At 35.5% G+C, this 23,204-nt stretch overlaps 1 protein-coding gene across 7 annotated transcripts in view; it reads left to right on the forward strand.

Moving 5' to 3' along the window:
• Positions 1–23,204, forward strand: part of LOC105224085 (cAMP-specific 3',5'-cyclic phosphodiesterase) — a 686,633-nt gene that overhangs the window by 431,062 nt on the left and 232,367 nt on the right. For 2 of the 7 annotated variants that reach the window (XM_049456790.1, XM_049456789.1), the window contains exon 3: positions 6,007–7,433. The exons of the other annotated variants lie outside the window; for them this stretch is intronic. In XM_049456790.1, coding sequence (XP_049312747.1) covers positions 6,346–7,433 — 1,088 coding nt within the window. In that variant the 5' untranslated portion in view covers positions 6,007–6,345. The remainder of the gene's footprint in view (positions 1–6,006; positions 7,434–23,204) is intronic. 7 annotated transcript variants of the gene reach the window in all.

The following is a 23,204-nucleotide window of genomic DNA, read 5'->3' on the forward strand; positions in this document are numbered from 1 at the left end:
CAGGTGCGATAACGGTCGCCATTGACAATATCATTTTTGAAGAGATATGTCTACAAACCACACCAAACCGTTTCGAGGCTCGAGCAGCTTCAGTTTTTTCACAAGTTGAATTTTGTGCGAATCGCGACTTTCCAATGTATTCATGTACTCTCTCAGCTACGGCTGCTATATTTTCTATTCGGCCAAATATTATTCAATAATGAATGCACGGTTTCAAGAATGATGATGGTGTTACAAATTGTAAGGCGATTATGTTGACCATAAGTTGAGCGAAGCGCGTGAAACTCATTCCTTAGACAACGCGAAATTTTATAGTAAAGTCGAACGATTTATGAACGTTGTTCAAGCGTAAGTCTTTCTACGATAAAATTCCTAACAATATTGAACGAAAATAACATGACAGCTTGATATGATTCAACCGTGGTCAAAACAGGCTATTGAAAAATGTACCTCTTTGGATCAGGCGGTAGTGTTATTCTATAACCTTCCTTAATTCTTTAGTTATCTGTTATTCAGATCGAAAAGATGAAATTCAATATACTTGAAAGGTTGATATGAGTTTTAATAAATATCATTCACACTTGGTTTATATACTGGATAAGCGATTTTGATTTGCCATGGTGACTTTTGCGGTGACTCTTTTAGATTGAGGATGACATATTTGGATGGCTGTATGATATCATAAACAAGCTTTATGCGAATAAAATGTACAACGCAATCTGTTGCGAGAGGATAACAAATGTACATGTATACTATATATGAAAATGCATTTTGTGTCTAAGACACTCAATATCACAACTATTGAAATGCAATTTTGATTTACACTTTGGCTTGCATATTTACTAGGTGCATTCGTTGTTGCTGATTGTTATGGAAATCTTATGACAACTACACAATGTCACTGAGACGTGTTTGGGCATATTAAGCAGACAACAATGAAGGAGTAAACAAGAGGTATTTCTGATATGCATTGAAAATGACATGACGCACGTTTTGCGTGCTGCACACATTGACAATTTCAAAATGTAACTTTCTAGAAGCAAGCACGTAATGCAAATAAACCATTTTCGGCAACTTGCGACTTGCAGAATTTCAAAAAGCCACATATTCGTAGCTCAGAAGTATTTGGCAATGAAAGGAGTTAAATGAAAGCAATGAAAATTGCTGTCAGAATTATTGAATATTACTGCTTTCACGTAAACCTTGCAAATTTATTTATAATATTTCCAATGCTCTCCCACTCAATCTCAATAATAGTAGACATTTTCCATTTTTGTTATCCAAGTCACTGCCCACCACTCTTAATTCAATACAACTCTGCGCTTTGGCAGCTGTCAGAGCCATTGTGTGCCACAAAACCGCACAGGCTACCGTTAACGGTGAACGACAGCCGACAACCGACAGCAGCCGTCCGGTAACCACTAAACTTAACGAAATTTGTTTAAAAGCCAATCAAGCGTATAGCCACGAAAACATGCCGAGAGAAGAGAGTGCGGCAACAGCGTGAAAATGGACAACCGACATTGCGGAATGGCTGGACAGTTTCAGCCCACCGCAGAGCGTTCATACTTAAATATACTTTAGTTGTACGTTTAAAATTAGCACAAGCGTGAAATCGATTTATTTATTTATTCATGTAATTATAGGCGCTCGCAGTGCTCATTGATTCCATTATTTATTTTTAAATGAAGAGGAAAATATGTCGGAAATCATTTTTGTCGTCGCATACTTAGTTGGTCACAATAGACTTCGCAGGGAAATGTAATTTTTTATTGAAGAATGATAAAGTAGCAGTAAATTTAACAAGTATGGCAGGTTAGCGGAAGGAAACTCAGCCGAAAATCCAAAAATTTCACTAGTTAATGGTAGGTACGTAGTTAGGAGTGTCGCTTTACGGCTCCCTTTGTTCTGAGCTATTCGTATAAATTGCATATTAAGCTCTCTCTTGATCGTTTCTAGTGGACACGGTATTGTCTGTGCCTCAAATTCATTAAGAGTGGCTCCTAACTTGACCAACTCGTCTGCTTTTTCGTTGCAGAAAATTTTCTTATGGCCATGAACACAAATTATGGACAAGAGAAGTTGACCTGCTAATGAGCTTAAAGCCTTCGTAGAAAGTCTATAGTGCCGCCTGGCTATCTGTGTATATAGACCTTCTCTATGCCCAGTACTTCCGCTTAGAAAATATTAGTCGAGTTTGGTAGATACAAGAAATGATAAAGGTCAAGATCGTCGGAGTATACGCCTGTCTCTTCTCCGCAGTATATTTTGATTTCATCAATATACATATATTTTGCGGTAGTATTCTTCTCCCTTACTAAACCTCTTCTCCTCGAGGGTATTCTCACCTGGAAGTCACTATTGAAATCCAATCTTGGGAGGATATAATGTGATATATTAAAATTTACTTTAAGTTGGTTCAGGATATCGTTGTGTACCGAACTTTCAATGTTCCAGCTTCCTGCATCTTTGGTTCTTATATCAGAGAATGTTGATATCCTTTTTATGAATACGAGTATATCAATTGACAGTTGAAACGGAGGCATATTAATCTTAGCTGTCAGACGTGACTAAATGGTTCGGGTAACCCCTGCACAGGCTGTCTTCTGTATTCCATTTATATTCTCTGTTCAATGTTGATCACTAGACCACTGTTAGAGTTTTCTATGTTATGTTAGGTTATGTTATTATAAGATATGCGATATCTTATGATATGTTGTATTTACATATTATACTTGTATTAGAATATATTATTTCATGTTATATTGGGTTACGTTAAGTCGTGCTATGTTAAGTTAAGTTATTTGGTTATGTTAAGATTTGGGTTAATTTTTTCTTATGTTATGTTATTATAAGTTGCTTTAAGTTATGCCATGTTATGTTAATTAATGTTTAGTTATGTTCTGTTAAGTTGTGGTTATGTTATTTAACTTATGTTGGGTTATACTATGTTATGGTATGTTATGTTATGTTGTGTTATTTGGTGATATCTTATCTTAAGTTATGTTTATTATTGACAGAGAATTTTACTTACAAATAAATTTATGTCCAATATTGAGAACGAATTTTACTCAAAACGTATTGTGTTACAACGTGGAGCGACGAGTCGAGTTTTGATCACAACTTTCTTAATAACCGGGGAAGCCTAAGCTATACCAACATTATGAACATTTTTAGCCTTCTATAGAACAAGAAGGGCTACTACTGAATAATAGATACTCCACATAAAGCCTCTTTTCGATTCTATAACGTCCGGTTCTCAGTTTCTTGGCTTCCAAGTCACTTTGTTCAGTGAACATTGAGGAATTCCTTCGAATTTGATTATGTATAATTTCTAGACCTGACTCACTTATAGCCTCAAAGTCCACCAAATTAACTTTACACACAAAGATTCACAACATTTTGTCAGCCGTACCGTGACTTGCTCATAGCTCGCTTCAAGCTTTGAACCAACAACAACGCAAACAACATTTTCTCCATTCTACACACCTTCCTCTCCGCAATCTTATTTAGTATACCGTTATAAACCACCTTCGCACAATTTTGTCATCAATTGCAATTGTACAGCAACATCAACAATAATAACAACAACATTTTTCAGTGTACGTTTGCATATCATTAGTACGCAAGCGGGGTGAGAGGGGTAAACAAACTCAAATTGCATGCAGCAAATGAGTATGCATATACATATGTATATATGTGTACGTGAGTTAATGATTTGCACTTGTATACGCCTTCTTCTCGTCAGCTGTCACATCGCATTGATGATTGCTATGCAACGTCGAATATGTTGATGCGTTGAGCAATTGCAATTCTCAACAGTCAATCACAAGGACGCGCTTTATAGGAGGGGAGTGTGTGTGTGCTTGTTTATTATTAACCGCAATGCCTTGGTAACCTGTAGGTGTATATGAAAGTGACGTGGCTTCTGCAAAATGCCATTTCACCAGAAATATTTCTTGATTTTATGCACTCCAGCAATCACAGTTACTTACATATATATACATTTTAGTGAGTATGTGTATTATAAAATGACATATTTATTAAAACCAATACATTCTCTAAGATGTTGAATTAAATTCTGTGCATACTTATTTATGTAATTATTCCAAGCATAGCTAAATTGCATAGTCGAAGCAATAATTACTAAATAATACTAAATTTACATTTTTATTGTAAAAAAAAATGTTAATTTTGGGTTGCTAAAACTGAAAATTATAGTAAAAGTCGTAAATTTTTCCTTCAGATTTGTTGGGTAATGTTATTATTTCATACCAAAATAAAGTTCTTTAGTCATTCGTGGAAGTTCCTATGTTTCATATATACGAGTATATGATAAATAGGTGTGGTTGTTTTCCGATTTCACCAATTTTTGCACTGTAACATAGGAATGAAGAATGTCACGTATGAAATTTGGTACAAATCGGTCTGGCGGGTTCTGAGATATGTGATTTCACATAAAATTTTTACTCCGTATAAAAGCCCACTAGTGATTCTCGGTTATACCTCGAACGAAACATTATATATTTTTACCTGAGCTGTATAATTTGTTTTCATTCTTCTTGCCCAGTCATATTTCTTGTATTTCTACTTTTACTCTATTACCTGTAGCAAATAAACTCAATCCTTCAGTTATACCACTGTGAATTCTGGATATTATTTTAAATAATTATTTCCGATTTCATTCCCCATGTTTTGGCCTTCAGCCTGAATGCTGAGAATTGCTAAAATGCCAATTGATAATACTAAGGCAATTACCCTTCCTACTTTGTTCAGGATGGACCTTAAAATGACGCAAAGAAAATATCATACTGCTTGAATGTGTACTGAAATAATCAGGGGGTTAGCTGGAATAAACTTATCCGGGTCGTCTAATAACTATGAATTGATTAGTAATGAAAAGTAGCGCTGCGATTATAATAACAAACCCTATAATGTCATTTTATGGAACATATTACATATAATACAGCTGATTCAATTTAATATTCATTGACTGTCTCCTAAGTCCATAATTCTAAGTCTAATTCCATAACACCAATGCTATATTATATTTTAAAATTGGGAGTCATTATCGCTTGTAAATATAATACTATGTTCTAACTCCATTCACAACTTTTATAAGGATTCTCTTGGTTGAATAACAGACCGTACTATTTTTATTCATATACTAATATTTTGTTTGCTAATTAGTTAGGAATCGATTTTTTCACTCATGTATGTGGCAGTAGAAGAAAAGTTAAGCAATGTACCATTTATAAATAGGGTTTGAAGCTATGGAATTTGTTTTCTTATGGAAGAAAACTGTCTAGGTTCTAATTGCATTCAAGCTCAGTTCAGTTACAAATCAATCTATAGAGTTTTTTTTCGTTGCAGTAAAAGAAAAAAATTAAATATTGTGCCATTAATGGATGAAAGTTTCTGCTCTAGTATAATATTTTCTTCATATACATTTCTCCTTACTTTATAATCGCATTCAAGCTCAGTTTAGTATTCGCACCTTAAAATTATTCGAAAACCCTATTCCAAATACCACTATACCTGCTGCAGATCCTCTACATGGTGTAGTGATCCCTTCGTTTTCAGTTCTTATAGCTTTCACGTAGCGAGTCGCAGATATTTCAAGATCTCTAGTTGCTGTTATTATTATGTTTTTAAGTAAATTGGACGAGCGAACTTTGCTTTATTTGAAAATGTAAATATTTCAGATTTTAGAAGCGAACATAAAGCTAGACTTCATAAAATATTAGATATTCAGAAAATTATTGTTTAGCTTTATTTAAACTAAATGGAAGTCCTTATTTTGTAAACCATTGCATAGTCAGTGTCAACATATATTAACTGTACATATGTATGTTCTTAAATCTACATACAAGCATTTGTAGTTATGATTAATCTAAAGAATAAAATCAGTACTACGAAAAAAAGCAGCGGCAAAATCTTCTCGAGCGTTCAATTTTTGAAACCATTAGAAAATACTAAAAAAAAATATTTAAACTTACTTTTCAGGTCCAAAGTGTTAAATTCATAAATAAAATATACAAAATCCATAAATAACTGAGACACTCAATTTAAAAAGCTAATAAATTAAATCCAACAATCCAAAGTCAAACACTTTACATACAACTCAACAACAACACATGCATTGGCATTTGCGCCACGAGCGTGAGAACCTTAACCATCGTCTACGTCGACCACAACGCCTACATTACGTCAATTTCTACGTCCAGCGCCTAAAGATCGCCTGTTGTTAGAGACAACAAAGCCCACAAACCGCAAGCTCCCAACACAACTAAGAGTCGGAGAGACAACAACTAACCTTTGCTACAAAACAAGCAAGCGCCGAAAATGTCGCAGGACGGCAAAGTTTCACCACCGCAATACATCGTGACCACGCCGAGTGAGGTGGACGCCGAGGAAGTGCGTTCCGAGCAGGATCTGGAGTGCGGCGACGGAGCTGTGACTGGCGATCAATCCGCAACAACACAGCAGCGTATCTTCAGCCAAATGGCTACACAAATGGCCAGTCGCTCATTCTCTATCGCCACCAGTTCCTCCACCGTGAAGACAGGTAGCAATTCATTGGATGGCGCCAGCAGCGCTGTGCTCGGTTCCTCCGTCTCCACACAACAACAGCAGCAGGTCAGCTCGCAAGTGGTACACTCACAAAAGACCATCACGACCAGCACACGCAGTCAGAGTCTGCAATCGGCCGCGGTCGTTAGCGGTGATCACTCGCTGCTCAGTCAACTAGGCGGCAGCATTGGTGGATTGGGCGCTGGCAGCACAGCCATCACACAGTTGGGTGGCCAGTTGAAGGCACAATCGAGCACTTCAATTGTAAGTAGTGAACAACGCAGTTACATACAAAAGATGGCCTCGACCACATCGTCCTCGTCGACCAAGACGAATTTCAAGAGTTTCCTACAACAACCCGACGCCACCGGTCATCCGATTAGTTCGAGCAGTGGCAGCTTCCTCACAGCCCATCAAAAGCATGTGCGCCAATTTGTGCGCTCCACTTCGGCACATTCGGAGGCCACAGCACATCCGATTAGCGGCTCATTGGGCGGTCAACGTCCCGATAAATGTATACGCAGCGCTTCGACGCAAATTGAAGAGTCCGGCACAGCCGAGTTGACATCCGAGGCGGGCATGACACAGTTGTCCACCAACAAGCTGGGCCTGCAACAGTCCTCGTCGATTTTAATCTCCAAGTCGGCAGAGACCATCGAAATGAAAACATCATCACAATCGGCTGGCATACGCACCCAGCTCACATTGTCCGGTGGGCTGTTGGCGCCACCGAACCGCAAAATTACCATTTTAAGCCCCATACACGCGCCAGCCGGCCTACATGAGCTGCTGAAGCGTTCGGGTCGCTCGCCATTGTCGCCACGCATCAGTTTTCCCGGCAGTGAGGCGGACCTTTTTGGGTGAGTGATTCGCGTAATAGTCACATAAGTGTGTGGGGTGTGGGGGTGTGTGCGCTCTGTATATGGCGTACTTTATTTTATTTTATTTTTTCTCTTCTTTTGTGAAATTATACACATAAATATTTATATTTTGTATTATGTATTCAAATTTGGAGTGGCGTAAAACGGCATTCGTTCACATTGAAATAAATACATAAGTAAATTTTATTCATTGATTACTCATACGCCTCGGTGGTCACATAAATGGAAAATGCTAAATGCTGCATTGCTCACCGCACTCAGTAATTGTCGTTTATACAGGGAAAGTGTGCAAAAATTTTGCACTGTGGCAATGCCAATGCAATAACACACACTTAAGTCCAGCTGTGGTAACACTTGCAAATGTGTGTGTGTTTGTGGCTAGCTGTGTGTCAGTTTAGCGCATAAATTTTAAATTTATCGTTTGTGGTTAGGCTGTTTAAGCCCGCTGGTTTTTAGCTAATTGCAATTAGTTTCGGTATTTGATTTTCCGTTTAATATTGACATTTCAATTACCGTGATTTATGGTTCACCTTTAAATGCACTCGCCCTCTGTAGCCGAAAACTCTTTAATTTTATTTGAGCATCATGCGAAAGAATGAATATATATTTATAAGTATTTATAGTATTTACAATTTTTAAAAGAAGAAGAAGAAAGAAATAATAATACTTAGAAATTATTAACAAAGTGATATTCAATTAACTTCGACTGATTTGCAGAAAATATTATTGTGAATATCAGAAGTGACATTAAAGTTGATAATATATTATTCCACCAAATTTAAAAAATTAATAAGTATTAAGTGATCGATTTTAAGCAAATTTATCTTAGCAGAGTCATTGACGAATTGTGTTATTATACTCTCGCAACAAAGTTGCTAAGGAGAGTATTATAGTTTTGTTCACATAAGGGTTGTTTTGTAAGTCCTAAAACTAAAAGAGTCAGATATAGGGTTATATATACCAAAGTGATCAGGGTGACGAGTAGAGTTGAAATCCGGATGTCCGTCTGTCCGTCCGTTCGTGCAAGCTGAAACTTGAGTAAAAATTGAGATGTCATGATGAAACTTGGTACTTCATAAGAAAGTTAATTTCGAAGATGGGCAAAATCGGCCCACTGTCACGCCCACAAAATGGCAGAAACCGAAAACCTATAAAGTGTCATATCTAAGCCATAAATAAAGATAATAAAGTGAAATTTGGCACAAAGGATTGCATTAGGGAGGGGCATATTTGGAAGTAATTTTTTTGGAAAAGTGGGCGTGGCCCCGCCGCCTACTAAGTTTTTTGTACATATCTCGGAAACTACTACAGCTATGTCAACCAAGCTCTATAGAGTCGTTTCCTTCAGGCATTTCCATATACAATTCAAAAATGGAAGAAATCGGATAATAACCACGCCCACCTCCCATACAAAGGTTATGTTGAAAATTACTAAAAGTGCGTTAACCGACTAACGCCAGAAACACTAAATTTTACGGAAAAAATGGCAGAAGGAAGCTTCACCCAGGCTTTTTTTAAAAATTGAAAATGGGCGTACATATAATATATACATACATTAGGAACCAATGATGATAGTGGAATAAAACTTTACACAAATACGGTATTTGAGCTTAGGTATCCCTTGTGGAAAAATTGTCGTGATCGGACTATAACTTTTCAAGGTCCCTGATATCGAACACGAAGAACTCAGTGCCTAACCTAACCTAACCTAATATTTCACCGAAAATATCGGTAAATCTCTCAGAATTTAATTGTAATTAATTTTACAGCAAAATAAAAAAATATCTAAATGACGGATAATGAAATCTCGATTATCACTTTATCATGCGAGAGTATAAAATGTTCGGTGACACCCGAACTTAGCCCTTCCTTACTTGTTTTCACTTGTATTTGGGTACTCACTGCTGGGGACATTGAGGTTAGTTTATGATTTTGCACTGTAAATTGACGAAGGCACCTGTTCCTATGGTTTGGCAATGCCTTCGTATATCACCTTATAATTAGTGAATGATTTTTCCACTTTCCAAAGGCAAATACTTTAAACTTTGTAAAAACAACACAGCACAGCGTTATGCAATGAAATATTGAGTAGGGGCCTAAAATAGTACTTATTTTTAGAGGGATTTTTCAACAGCATTTTTGTTGAGATCGTCTACTTCATTTCTGGTACCGCATGAATAGGTTACATGGATTTCCTCGGGTAAAACAAAGCCTTTTCTCAAAAGATTTTTCTCATAAAAAATTAAATGTTTTATTAGAAAATTTTGTTGGTACAAACACACACTACATATTAACAAAAAAAATCTGTAATTTTTAGAAAAATATATTTTAAACTCGGCCATTGCGACGCCATCTTCGATTACCCTTCAGAAAAAAGATGCGGCTGCGTTGCCAGTATAACTCCTTACAGGATCATACAAAGCAAAAAGATACGTGTTTTAGTTAAAACTAAAAATTGAATTTTTGGCAGACATTTTTACAAAAAATAAGAAAATTTCGGTGAAACTTTCCCAAGATATTTTTTTTCAAATAGTTGTAATAGAAAAAATTGTTCGCCTGCGTCTTTAAAATTAAAAAAAAATTCAAGGATTGTTTGAGTAGTCCTCGTGAAATCTTGCCAACCGACTTCTAAAACACAGTTTCGAGAAAAACGCGTTTAAAGACGGCGCACTTAGCACGAGCGCACATGTTCTCAAGGCGCTTCGACTGGGATGTCCGCGAGTATCCTCGTCACGGCCACCTAGATGTCCATAATCGACTCAAAATGGGTTCCTTTGACCACCGATTTTGTTTTAGGAAACAAAAAAAGTCACAGGGTGACATGTCGGGCGAATAAGGTGGCTGTTGCAACACGGCGATCCCTTTAGAGGCCAAATACTGGGACACGCTGAGGGCGGTATGGCGCGTTGTCGTGATGAAGGATTCAGTTACGACCGATGTCTGGACGCAGCCTGTTGACTCGTTTTAGCAATCTTTCAAGTACTTAACAATAGTAGACTTGATTTACAGTTTCCCCCGGTGGAACGAATTCTTTGTGGACGATTCCACGGCTATCAAAGAAGGCAATAGTCATCGCTTTCACCTTCGACTTGCTCATGCGAGTTTTTTTCGGGCGGGGGCCGCCCGGAGACAACCATTGTGAGCTTTGGCGTTTGGTTTCCGAGTCTAAGAGCACTATCACCATACACTCCTACAATTTTAGCGTACGTTTCCGAAGCTGTTTCGCCCAATCTGGCGCAAAATTTTATCGCGACGCATTGCTCTTGATTTCGTTTTTCCATTTTCGTGACGAGCACTACAAACACACGTCTACTCAACTTGACGCAGCAGGCGAACTAAACAAGCTAGAGCGATGGTACATATATCAATGGAGAGATGAGAGATGCCGGAAAAAGAAAAAGGGAATTTCAAGATCACAGGTTTACCACAAGCGCGGCAATAAAATCAGTCTCATTACTTAATTGTCAAACCTCGTAGATCACCTGTAAATAATATTTCCCATAATGTTTGTTATTTAATCATTCGCTTCCGATAGGTTTCAGCCTAATATGATTTGCTTTCTTTGTTATCAAGAATTAACTAACTTGGTCTATTGTACAAAAACTCAATTTTCCAGTATCAAATTTTAATAGGCTCAGTGAAGGCAAAGAAAACAAAGGAAGCTCAAAAATATTTAAAATGTTTTTCGAATAGCATACAACTGGCTGATTAAAATTTCGCCCCCAAGCTTGTATATAAAATTCTTAAATTTGCAAGAGTGCTGAGCTCGAGGTGGGCTCAATATTGATGCAGCCATACAAACACAAATGTATGCAGTTATGCTTAACTGCTAGAAGGCTCTACTTTTCAAGCTTAGAGGCATGCAATGCAAAGTATGCACCGCTGTATGTTCATCAGCGTGTATGTGTGTGTGTGGCTTTGTTGGATAATTTTGCATACATACAGTTGCATACTCAATTTGGACCACATTGTTCGTTGCCTTTTCATTTCCGGCAAAATTCGCAAATAGCTTGCACCACACCGTCAGCACTCCTCTTGCGTCCACTTGATGTTCACACCGCCACTTTTATTTCTGTTCATACATAAGTGCGATGGCAACAACAATGTAGTACAGTTGCGATATCTGTTATGCCGTTAGTTCCAGCGAGTATGTACTGATTGCACTCACTTCCTAGTAGGTGTCCAAGCGACCGCTCAACCGGCCGACCAACTAGCACACCAAAAACACCAACTGGTGTCTAACCATAAATGGCTAAACACATTAGCCGCATTCACGTTTTTGGTCGCCGCATTGTTTACATGTGATCAAGCATGCACGTCACTGCGCATAACCACACATATACATACATATTAGGGTGGTACAAAAAAAACCCGAATCTATTGACGAATATTGTTATGAGATGTTATCAGATAGAAGAATTCAAAACTCGCTTCCAACTATTTGAAAAAATGTCTGGCATGATAGGTGCTCTCAAAAGTGGTCTCTTTGAAAGCGAAAAAAAGACAAATGCAAGGCGAAAGAAATTTCCGTTACAATTAAGAGCTCATACCTGGAGAAACTTTAATGCGGTATCTAAGAACCTATTTTTCATAGTACCAAGCAAACAAAAAATTATTCTTTTTTTTTAAGCCATCCTAATACACATACACCCTTCCATACGTACATGAATTGGTATTTTTCGTCACATTTGCTGCCTAATTGCTGTTGCAAATTTGATTTCCCCCATCCGCCGTAACATTGCGTCCACTTCGGTGTGAAGGCCTACACATTCGGAATTCGGAAATTACGAGCTCTTCATGCGCATTCCGTTGCCGCATTACGGCGTGCTCGTAGATTTCCGCGGAAATACAGCAAATTAGTCGCGAAATATTTACGTGCCACCACAATGTTGCAGGCCACATTTTTTTGTTGTTTTTGTTAATAATTTAGAAGTAGTTAATGTACGCCCGTTACTGGCGAACCAACGTTTCGTATTTGTGTTAGTGAGTGGTGAAAAGTGTAATTAGAGGAAAATTGAATTTCTGAGCTTAGAATTGCAGATGCAATATATGATGGCTTTGTAATGAATTCTTTTGTTGGCGTAAACAGTAATTTTGATTGGATATTAAATATGTAAAAGGGTTAATATATTACTCACATAAACGTATAACCAATAAGTTTTAATAAAATTATGCTAGGCTAGGCTTATGCTTGGATAGCTCAGACGTCCATAATTTGTAATGCCTGAAAAAGTAGTAATTATAGATCAGCTAGACCCCGTAAATCAAAAAATTCCTGAAGAGATTTATATATGTACATTTCGAACATTTCGCTTAGCTCACCGGAGCTGTAACCACCGATATATTTGACAATTTGGCCAACCTTCAGCATCACCTTTCTCTAAACGGTCCATAAGGGTGATGATGATTCTAGAAAATCGTGTCATCTGAAACAAAATAAAAAAACGTGTCCTTAAAGACAAATATTGCAGTTCGATAATGACAATGCAAAAAGCTATAGTTATTATTTGGATACGCACGATATTCTCTGACTATGATAGTTGCGCTATTTCATTCTTCATAATTGCTCTAATTGAAAAATGAAATACGTTAGTGATAAGTTTGGAAAAAAAAGCCATTATAACATCACTGACCTACATCTTTGGTATCAGAGCTGATTTGAGAAAGAAATTTTTTATGTCTTACTAGAGTAAAGTTAAGCCAAAAAATTTATTTTTTATTTTATATTAGCTTCACTTCATACGAAGCACCAAAAATGGATCTGTCATATTCGGAACCTCAATGCTGTGAATCTACTCGTTTAATAGACATGTTTCTAAAACATAAATTTCGTATAATTTTTAGCTCATTGCGTACTTTTCGCGGAAGCAAGGTGCCGAAATAGTGAAAAAGTAGTTAATCCAATGAAAATTCCCTGCACCAACCAGGACCCAAGATTTGTACCTTGACTTTTTTCCGTTAAACTTTATCATAAGAAATTGTATGCCACAAAGTATAAACCACCCAGTTCAAGTTAAACATTTTTACTGAATTTACTATACAACTCTACTGCTTCACACACTCCAAAAAGTAAAGAAAATTTTCTTAGCTAAGTTTACTGTGACCAATACCTAAATGATCTTTTTCGGGGTAAATATAAATTTAAAAAGCATTTCAGATATATAATTTATCTCAAGCTATGTTCAAGATAGTTCCATGTTACTTATTAACTTAAACGATGGCGCATTTTACGTTTGCCTTATATGAACAGAGTCATATGCTTTGCTTATAATTTGCCACGAATTTTTTAGCACTAAAAGAAAAATTCGGAAAACACCTTAAATTCATATGTAATTGATCACCATAACGAATTGAATCGAATATATAACTGTATATCCGTACATACGCGAACTAGTCTCTCAGTTTTTAAGTTACTGTTTTATACAGTCTGAAGGCCGAAAAAAGCGAATTTTCCTGAATTTTTTCTGAGAAAACTTTTAAATTTATTGATCCAAAGTTGTTAAACATACTGTGGTGTTTTTAACTGTATTTTAAGACTTAGTACTATTAAAAGTATTTATTTGAAAGGAACTAAAGCTGATCTCCGGGAGCTCCTCTCACAAAACACGTTTTGCGGTGACCACAATATCTCTGAACTGCATCCTCTGAAATTAAGAAACCAAACAGATTTCGTTAAAGTCAGAGTAAATCTAGTAAAGCAAATTGAAGAAATAAGCAAAATAATTTTTTGACAAAATGGCGGTTTCTAAAAAAACGAGTTTTGAATAATTTTCCGCCTTAAATTGTTTCCATAAAAAAGTATTTATCGGTGAAAAAAAATCTTCGATTAATTACTAAAATAAATGTATATTAAAGAAGGTTGTATTAAAACTTGAGACTTATTAGATTTTTTTGAAAATTCTACAAGGTGTGTTCGAAAGTAAACAGGACTTAAAAAAAAAACAGAACAAATATTTTTTTTCGGCAAAATCAATTTATTTTATTCAAAATAGTCTTCTTCGGCTTCAATACAGCTTTTTTCACGGTCCAAAAGCAAGTCGAACGAGTGTTTTAGCTCGTTGGCCGGTATTACCGCCAGTATGCCTGTGCAAGCCTTTTGAATGGTCTCTACGTCTGCTTCCTTTCATGGGAATACGAAGAGTGGCTAGATTAAAAAAAAAAAAATAATATTTTGGAACGCACCTTATAACTGTATATAAAGCCTAAAGATATCGTTCTGAAAGTTTGTACACGTCCGTCTTCCTTTGCCTTAGGACCTGCCTTTTGAACCCGTTGATTTCAGACCAACCTCAAAATCATGCGGTTGTATACAAAAAAGAACTTTATACTTATGACAAGATTTCTTCAAAAAACTTGACTTAGATAATTACTTCTTGTATGGAAACATTTGTTCATGAAGGACATTATAACTTCGGTGTAACCGAATTTAATATATTTTTTCTTTATTCCTTATTTCAAATTCGTTTAAAGCATTTTACTACATACCAAACCTTTTTTGATATTTTAGACTAGTATGCGTGTCTTCTAAATTGAATTTGGTATTAATTTTAATTTTCATATGCTTAATAAAATAACTAAGTCCCGGCGATGCACAAAATAATATTTCATGTAAATTTGTTGCTATTATTATATAATATATCACCACACACCATTTTATATACTAATTAGATATATCTTCCTTTCTTTACAGGTAAGTTTGAGACAAGAATACCGCTCAGGTAGCATATTACAAAGACACCTGGGATTCTATGGGTTGGCTGTAGCAAGTACCTTCATCTATCATTTTTGTTGTAGCGATTAACTATGCACACACTCAAAGCTTAACAAACCCAACCACAACAAGCGAGTGAAATCAGTCACCGAGAGCAAAGTTCTTTGTCAACTCTTTATGCTGATGTTGGCTAAGCTATGTACTTATACATATATGTGGTATACCTTATGTCAGCGTATACCTATTTATTTCTTTTAATATTTAATGAGTTAGAATTTTAAATTTTCATATATTTGTTTTATCTATAAGTATTTTGAATCTGATGTCTCAACTTCATAAGAAGGTTAGGTTAAGTTAGCCAGTTTAGTAGGCCAATAAGCCACGCATTGATCAATTTTGGTTCCTTGCGATACCAGATGGAGTTCAGGTGCTAGTTCCAAAAGAGGTGGTCATCCTTTGATTCCTGTGTTTGACTCGAATTTTAACAGACTCTGCGGCCTCACTATTGATATTTTCTCCCGTGTATCATACCAAAGGGATCCCCGATGCTTACAGCGTAGTCTTGTCAATGCGGGATAAGTGCACAAGAGATGATCCATTGATCTCTAACGTCCTGCTATCCTTCATAAGAAACGCAGCGAGTCTTAAAAATCGACACTCGTTACATAGAATACTAAAAAAAAAATATGAAAAAAGAGTTAGACTTTTATAAAGTAACCTACTTCTTAAATCTGTGGAATTAATTTCCGTAATTTAACTGACAAACACCTTCCAAGTGTTCTTCACAATCTTTTGGACCTTTCTCAAAACACAACCCACACGTGCTTCAAAACTTTTATGATTTTCTGTATTTGTTTCGCTTGACGTGTTAATCCTTTGGACCACACCTAAGCGCTTGTGATGTACCTAAACATAAATACACATGAGAATTTATACACAAATTTAAGATTTGTAAAGCAGGAAAAGGAAATAAATGATTCAAGAGCAGCAATTTCATCCTTCACGGAAATTTGTAAAGCTTAACTACACATACATGCAAATAAAAGGACATACACGCTCACAATTGCAATTAATCACGTGCGAGATAGGCATTTTGGCTAACCTTCTTCGGTGATTTGTGTTGCTGCCTTTTCGGGGTTATTTGCCATATTTCATAAAAAATTTTAATCCGCAACTTTGGTTAGCTTTAATAACAAACCGGGGCGCTTTGCCTTTTTTTAGGGTTTTAAATTTATGCTATACATATATTAAGGTTTTATTATTATTCATGTGTTAACGAGCAATATATTTCGCTAAAAATTTCATCAACAAATATTTTATGATAAACCATTATTTATTATCTTAAGCCTCTAGAGAATGGCAAAGTAGTGAGTGAAATTTCGTTTGAGAAGAACATATTAGTGATGAGGCTCATTTTTGGCTGAATGGTTTCGTCAATAAGCAACATAGGCGTTATTGGTCAACAGCAATCGCCACGTTACTCCACAATTCAATTTATGGGCCAGCGGCTTCATGGGCCGTAGGTCTTCCGTGTTGATCAAGACCGGCACGTTACTGTAAATGGGAATCGCTTCCACTCAATGATAACCTAATAGTTTGGGCCCGAATTGAATGATATGTGGTTCCAATAAGACAATAAATGGCACAGTCAATTGGCCGACCGGTCATCTCGGTAGTCCATTCTCCTTGGAAATACGAATATTGCGCCGTGCCAATTCTTCAAGTTATTTGTTAAAGAAGTTAAGAGGCGGTTATGTCTGACTGTCAAAAATGTACTGAATTCGGTCCCCCCTTAGTCCTCATGTACCTAAATTAAATGTTTTCGAACTTCGGGGTGACTTTAGGCCACATATGTATATTGCCCATCTAAATTTGATTATTCACGATTTATTGTTATACTAAAAAATATAAATATAACAGCAAATAACTTCTTCTTCTTTATTGGCGTCGCAAATACCTTCGTATATGCTCTTAGTGCACTCAAGCTCCAACTGTGCGAAATAACTCTTCACTTTCAAATTTACGTAGTATTCGAAATTTATCTTTAATTATAAGCACATTAACGAACTTATGCCAATTAGAAACTAAATTTCTGTGACTTTTTGCCCACAATTCAACGCAGCATAATTCACCGCACATCTACAACCGTTATTAGTGAGTTTAACAACTTTGCAACGCCCAACTATAAAATACGCCACAAAATTGCGGAGCGTATTTCTGAAACCCGCATGCAACGACATACACCCACGCTGAGTCTCGAAAACTAACCGCAATATTTAGCAGGCTGCTGCAAGCATACAACGTGCTCGCATATAGAAATACCTATATATAGTGTTGACTCTACACACGCACGTTTTCTAGTCACAATGTTGCCAGAATTGCAGCGTTGCACGTACAGCGTTCGGAGTCTCAGAGAGCGAGACACAACGCTGGCACAAGTAATCGATAGCCAAGACCTCGGGTGTATGTAAATCTCTCCCTCCATCCCTTGGCTACCTTGATTGCGTGCACATTGCCTTAATTAAGTGGCAACGCTGGTGGCAAGACAATACATCAGCCAAAGGCAAACTACAAACTGAGTAATGAACAATTATTCAGGCGTTGCAATTCACCAGCAGGAGAATATCTATTGCGCTCACACACGTAGATTTGTAAGCGACGCTTGCCTTGGTACTAGAAAATTTAAAGCAAGATTGTTAAGAAATTAGCGTGAGGCTGGCAAAGTTCACTCATATTATTATAATTATCTCACATTTTGCAATTATCTCCCAATTAAATGCTTAGTTCGACAATTATTTTATTGTCATCGTTCACTATAAGGGTGTAGCAATAATGTCTGAGAAAGAGAGTATGAATAGATATAAGACAAACTCCTTTAGCCTAGCAGTTCGAACATTTTTAATTATTTAGAATATTTATTTTTAGGAGTTATTGTGCCCTCTGCTAAGTCATAGCGATTCACCTAGCCCAGCATATTGGTAAATTCCAATATACTGCTAGCTGCTATTGAGGCAACGTAATCCCTTTTTGGAAACATGGATCCAAAGGTCTTTATCTTGCGTCGGCAGACTGCTATGCAGTAAATTAGCAGGTGTTCTGGAGTTTTAGGCTCCATGTCGCAGAACTAGCAAATCGCACAAGAAGCTAGGCCCATGTTATATAAGTTCTTGAGCTTACAATTATCAACCTAGGAGATAACAAGTAACCTGAGCTTCTCCCTTGGGAGGTTTATTACATAATTAAACCTTATAAGGTTGTAACCACCCATTACAACTTGTCATGGCGCATGCGTTGGAGTTGTTGCCAATACCCCTTCCCAATCATTCATCCATGTGGAGCATGTGCCGCCGTCGGACATGTGCGCACGGTGCCATGCTAATGCAAGCGAGTCGAGGCAGCTTTGATAGTTGAAGTCCTACCGAAGTCTGTGATTCTTTCGAAGCCCAAGCCTCCGCTTGGATGCAATCCTTGGATCTACGAGCTAGCCACATCATTTTGGAGACGATTGATGTATACCAAACCAACTACATTTTATACAGCCAAAAATTATTTCCTCTTAACATGCAAGTAAGGTTTGTGTTTGCTCCGCATAATGCAATTTTAAGTCAAAGAGAGCATTGTAAATTCTCTAGATCCCATATATCGAATAAGTTTCATACCAGTTAATTTTACTTTCACAGTCTAAGATATATAAACAGAATTTAATATTATAATAACAACAGTCTCCTATAAATAAACAGAATTTACGAAATCGATACTCTCTGACTCTTGTACGTATGTACTTTTTTCCCTTGACATCATGTAGAAATAACTTAAGCTAAAGAAAGCAAAGTAATCCTCAATGAAAGTACTGCCGTTTTGTTGTAATTACCACTTCCGTTTTAATAAAAGAAACTCTTAAATTTTTCTTATTTTAATTTAAATCTTTTACCAAATATATTATTCTGGCAACGCAATAAGGCATTTCAAATGTTCTTTTGAGCTCTTGAAATGCTGAATTATTCACAATACATTAATCTGTTAACGCACACCAAGAAAATGGTCTAGAGGTATGTCAACGCGGTAGGAACGCAAAAGTTCGATGATGTCAGAAAGTGTAAGTGTGAGGCACTTCATAATCTAGAAACAAGAAGAAAAAATATTCACGTCTGTTTTTGACTCTATAAAGACAATTGTTTAGTAAGCTGAATCTTTTTTGGTTTCGAAAAGTGCTCCGATTTTATTCTAAATAAATGAAAAAGAAAAAAACGCTTGAGGACTCAAAATTGACAAGCCTTCTGGTTTCGAAGTTTACTAGTGAACAACGTACGGAGAAATATCTCCAACTATCGACGATTAATATCGGTATATCTAGTATTTAAATGTTTATTTCCTTTTATTTTTATATTTTTTCTAATTCCTTTTATTTTTAGAAAAGTATTAGTGATTACGAAGTGTTAAGACGTGTTACAGAAACTTTCAAAAATTCCAGAAAGTTTATCAATGCCTTTACGAACGCCATTTATAACCAGAAATGTTTTATTCAGAGGCAAGACTATTCTTTTGAACCTAAAAATATCTTAAGTGAATGTGAATTCAAATTTTCTCTTCACTTGCACGCTCCAAAACTCATAAATGTTGTGTACCTTTTACTATATTTGCTACGTTATTCCTCTAGTAGAAAGTAGTTCGTAAAGATGCTTCTTAACGTTTTGAAAGTTTCAATGAATTTTCAAAAAGAAAATGTAAACTTTATTTGCCATTGTAAAAACTTCATCCGCAACGAAACTTTCCGCGGATGTTTTTGTTGCATGCCAGTTGCCTGCGTATTTAATTAGCCTGTTCAATTGATATATGTATAATGGGTGTTTTTAAAAGTGTAGAATTTCAGGGCGATAAAGTTGTCAAACAGCTGTCAAAGTAATACAAGTGTTTGACATTTATGTTCAGTCACTTTGATAAGTTATTAAGCAAAAACTTAGTAATACTTACTTACTGTAAATTACTTACTTACGGAAATAATGTCCGTTTTTAGCTTTGATATTTTGGAAACTAAAGGAGCGCACCGGACATTCTAGCAAACCATTCAACTCGGAAAACAGTTATTTTATTAAGAGGAATGCACTGGATATGCCTCGAGAGGGTGTTAGAGTACTTTTTCAGCTGTACGTGAGTTTAATAATGTTACATACAAACCAGTTAGTACTGACCGATTTGAAACCGACATTCGATCCAATAATGGGGAGAATATAATCAAGAATATCTCGATATTAACTCATCTAAAGAGAACACCCTATATGGCACGACTTATTCATAGATGCTCACGTAAGTTTCTACGGAAAGACAAAGCAGCCTTTTAAAATCTTATATATTGTGTTAAAGTGACTAAAAAGTACCTGGAAATGATGAATAAAATTAATTTAATTTTGTCGCCTTAAAATAGTTCCCACCAGATGTAACACACTTATGCCAACGATTTTTCGACCCTTCCAAACACTATTCATAAGCACTTTTTGGGATGGCCTTCAGCTCCTTCAGTGAATTTTGTTTTATAAAATGAAAACGGGTTCCACGGAATGGCAATCTCAGTTTGGAGAACCAAAAAAATTACATACGGTGGTTGATCGATGGTATTCTTTGCCTTTTTGACTTTAAATTCGGTCACAATCGTACTCTTTTTGCAAAAAAATCATATTTATTGGGACGAGTCGAGCGAGAACGCGTTTCGTACCCAAAATATCCACCAAAATCATTAGAGTGGACTCTCTAACACTTGCCTGATGATTTTTAAGCACCACATCTTTCACTTTTTTAATATTTTCACCAGATCAAGAGGTCGTCCAAAAGCAGGTCTTCAACGATTTCTAGACCATCTTTTAAGGCTGTGTACCACTCGCAGGCTTGTGTTTTTGCAACATTCGCAACACGAAATTTCGTTAGAAATGCAACTTTGATACAAATTCTCTGCTTGATATTTTTATCCATTGTAAAAATTGCAACGCATTACTGAGGTGTACCGACTTAAGCAGCTGCTGCATATTAATTAAAGATAGTCCCACTAACTTAGAAAACTAAATTTTTTGGAATATCATTTACTCGAAATTTAAATTACAATTTCCGGATCACAATGTATATTTCTAAGTATATTTTATGAAAGAATATACATAATTCCAAAACAGTTCTTCTGACCCTGTCTATTTGCTAATGAATTGCATTGAATTAGACCTCCACCAAGTCCTTGAGGATTAGCCTACTCACACGTGTATGTGAAGAGTTAGTAGTATCGTACCTTCGACTAATCTGGCCACCGCATTTTGATGTATGAAATATGCACGCGTGTGTTTCAAAGTTTCAGAACAAATGCCATTTCGTGTATGAACCGCAAAAACTAATTTCAGCTGTCAACTTAGTGCGCAACTAGACCAACTGAAATGCAACGCTGACAGGTTGTCAGTACACGCACTGAGAGGGAGTACAGGTGTTGGAAACAAGTGCCCCTAGAGCGAGTGAATAAAGTGAAAAAATAATATATTTTTTCAAGGTAGAAAAAGTTAATTTCTTAAATTCTAGAAAAGATTAATTAAATCGATTCTTGAAAAAGCTAAGTTCTTAAATTTCAATTAAGTTGGATATGGTTTACTACCCGAAACTGAAGTTAAAGCAAAGTATATTTTTAACATAAATACCTAAATAGCTAATTTTTGCTTTAAGTTTTTTTAACATTTCTCTTAAAAGTACTCAACTGAAAAAATACGATTTTTTTATTTTTATAATCCTTTCACCATTCATTCATTCATTATTCTAATTAACATAACATCTTCGTGTTAATGAAAGCGAATGGACTTCGCTAACACCTTTGCTCAAAGTTTCACTAATAAGTCATAAATCTCTTATCTCCTAATGAGGCGCATTTCATTCAGCAGAAAAAAGTTCATTGCAATTTTTTCTTTTCATGCAAAATTGAAGTAATTACTTGTGCGCCTCATTAAAATGCAGCTCGTTTTTGTCAGTGTTTTCTTTTAAATGACGCAACTCTCATTTTTGCTCTAGCAAGTCTAAGCAATGATTAATCGATAGTAAGAAAAACAAATTTAAGCAAAAAAAATTCCAATTTTTTGAAAGGGTTTAAATTAAAAAATTTTTATTTAAAAATGATTTTATATAGAAAATTTCAGCAACATATGAAAACTATAACTACTTCATAAATCTTAAAAATTACCCAAGTAGGTCAATGTTACGTATACGCTCTGTCAGCATACATGAAACAAAGCATCGATTTAAAATTGCAGAATTTTTTCTAAGTTGTTTTATATGCCTATACCGGTTTACAAAATAAAAACTTAATTTCTCAATCACAAATAACGGATTGAAAAAATGTTAGCCTGAAACCTAGTTGCGAATTTCATAATTTTAAAATTTTATAATAAAAAGTAGAATTAGCAAATGAAAATTTAATTTTAATACGAGATGTTAATATTAAAAGTTATCCAGATATTGGAATTAGAAATGCAAAAGCTATTTATTTTGTTTAAAAGTAAAATTTTTAATATATTTAAACTTTTTTCTAATAATAAACTTTTTTTTATTTTTTGGATACGGGTTCGGGATTAGAAAATATATGAAAGAAATAATATTTTAACTTCATATTTTGGGGCCAGGTTGCAAATTTTATAATCAAAACATTTTTTGGTATAAAAATTAGAATTAGAAAATATTTTTTTTTTTCGAAAATGTTAAAGTTAAAATTATTAAAAAATTGGAATTAAAAATTTAATTTTCTTGTTTATTGGGTATAAAATTAAAATTTTTGAGTTTTTTAACCATTTTTTAATATTTGTAAAATGTTTATATTTTTTAAAACGAATTTGTGATAACAAAATATATAAAAATTAACATCAAATTCCTGATTTAAAAAAATGTTACTTCTAAACATGTTTTAAATTTTATAATATAAATGAAAATATTATTTTTAATTTCATAATTTTTTTTGATTTTTTTTTAATTTTTTTAATTAATAATATTTTTTTTATTAATTTTTAATTTAACTATTTTATATGATT

Source organism: Bactrocera dorsalis, chromosome 4, assembly GCF_023373825.1.
Source record: "Bactrocera dorsalis isolate Fly_Bdor chromosome 4, ASM2337382v1, whole genome shotgun sequence".
Classification (NCBI taxonomy): Eukaryota; Metazoa; Arthropoda; class Insecta; order Diptera; family Tephritidae; genus Bactrocera; species Bactrocera dorsalis.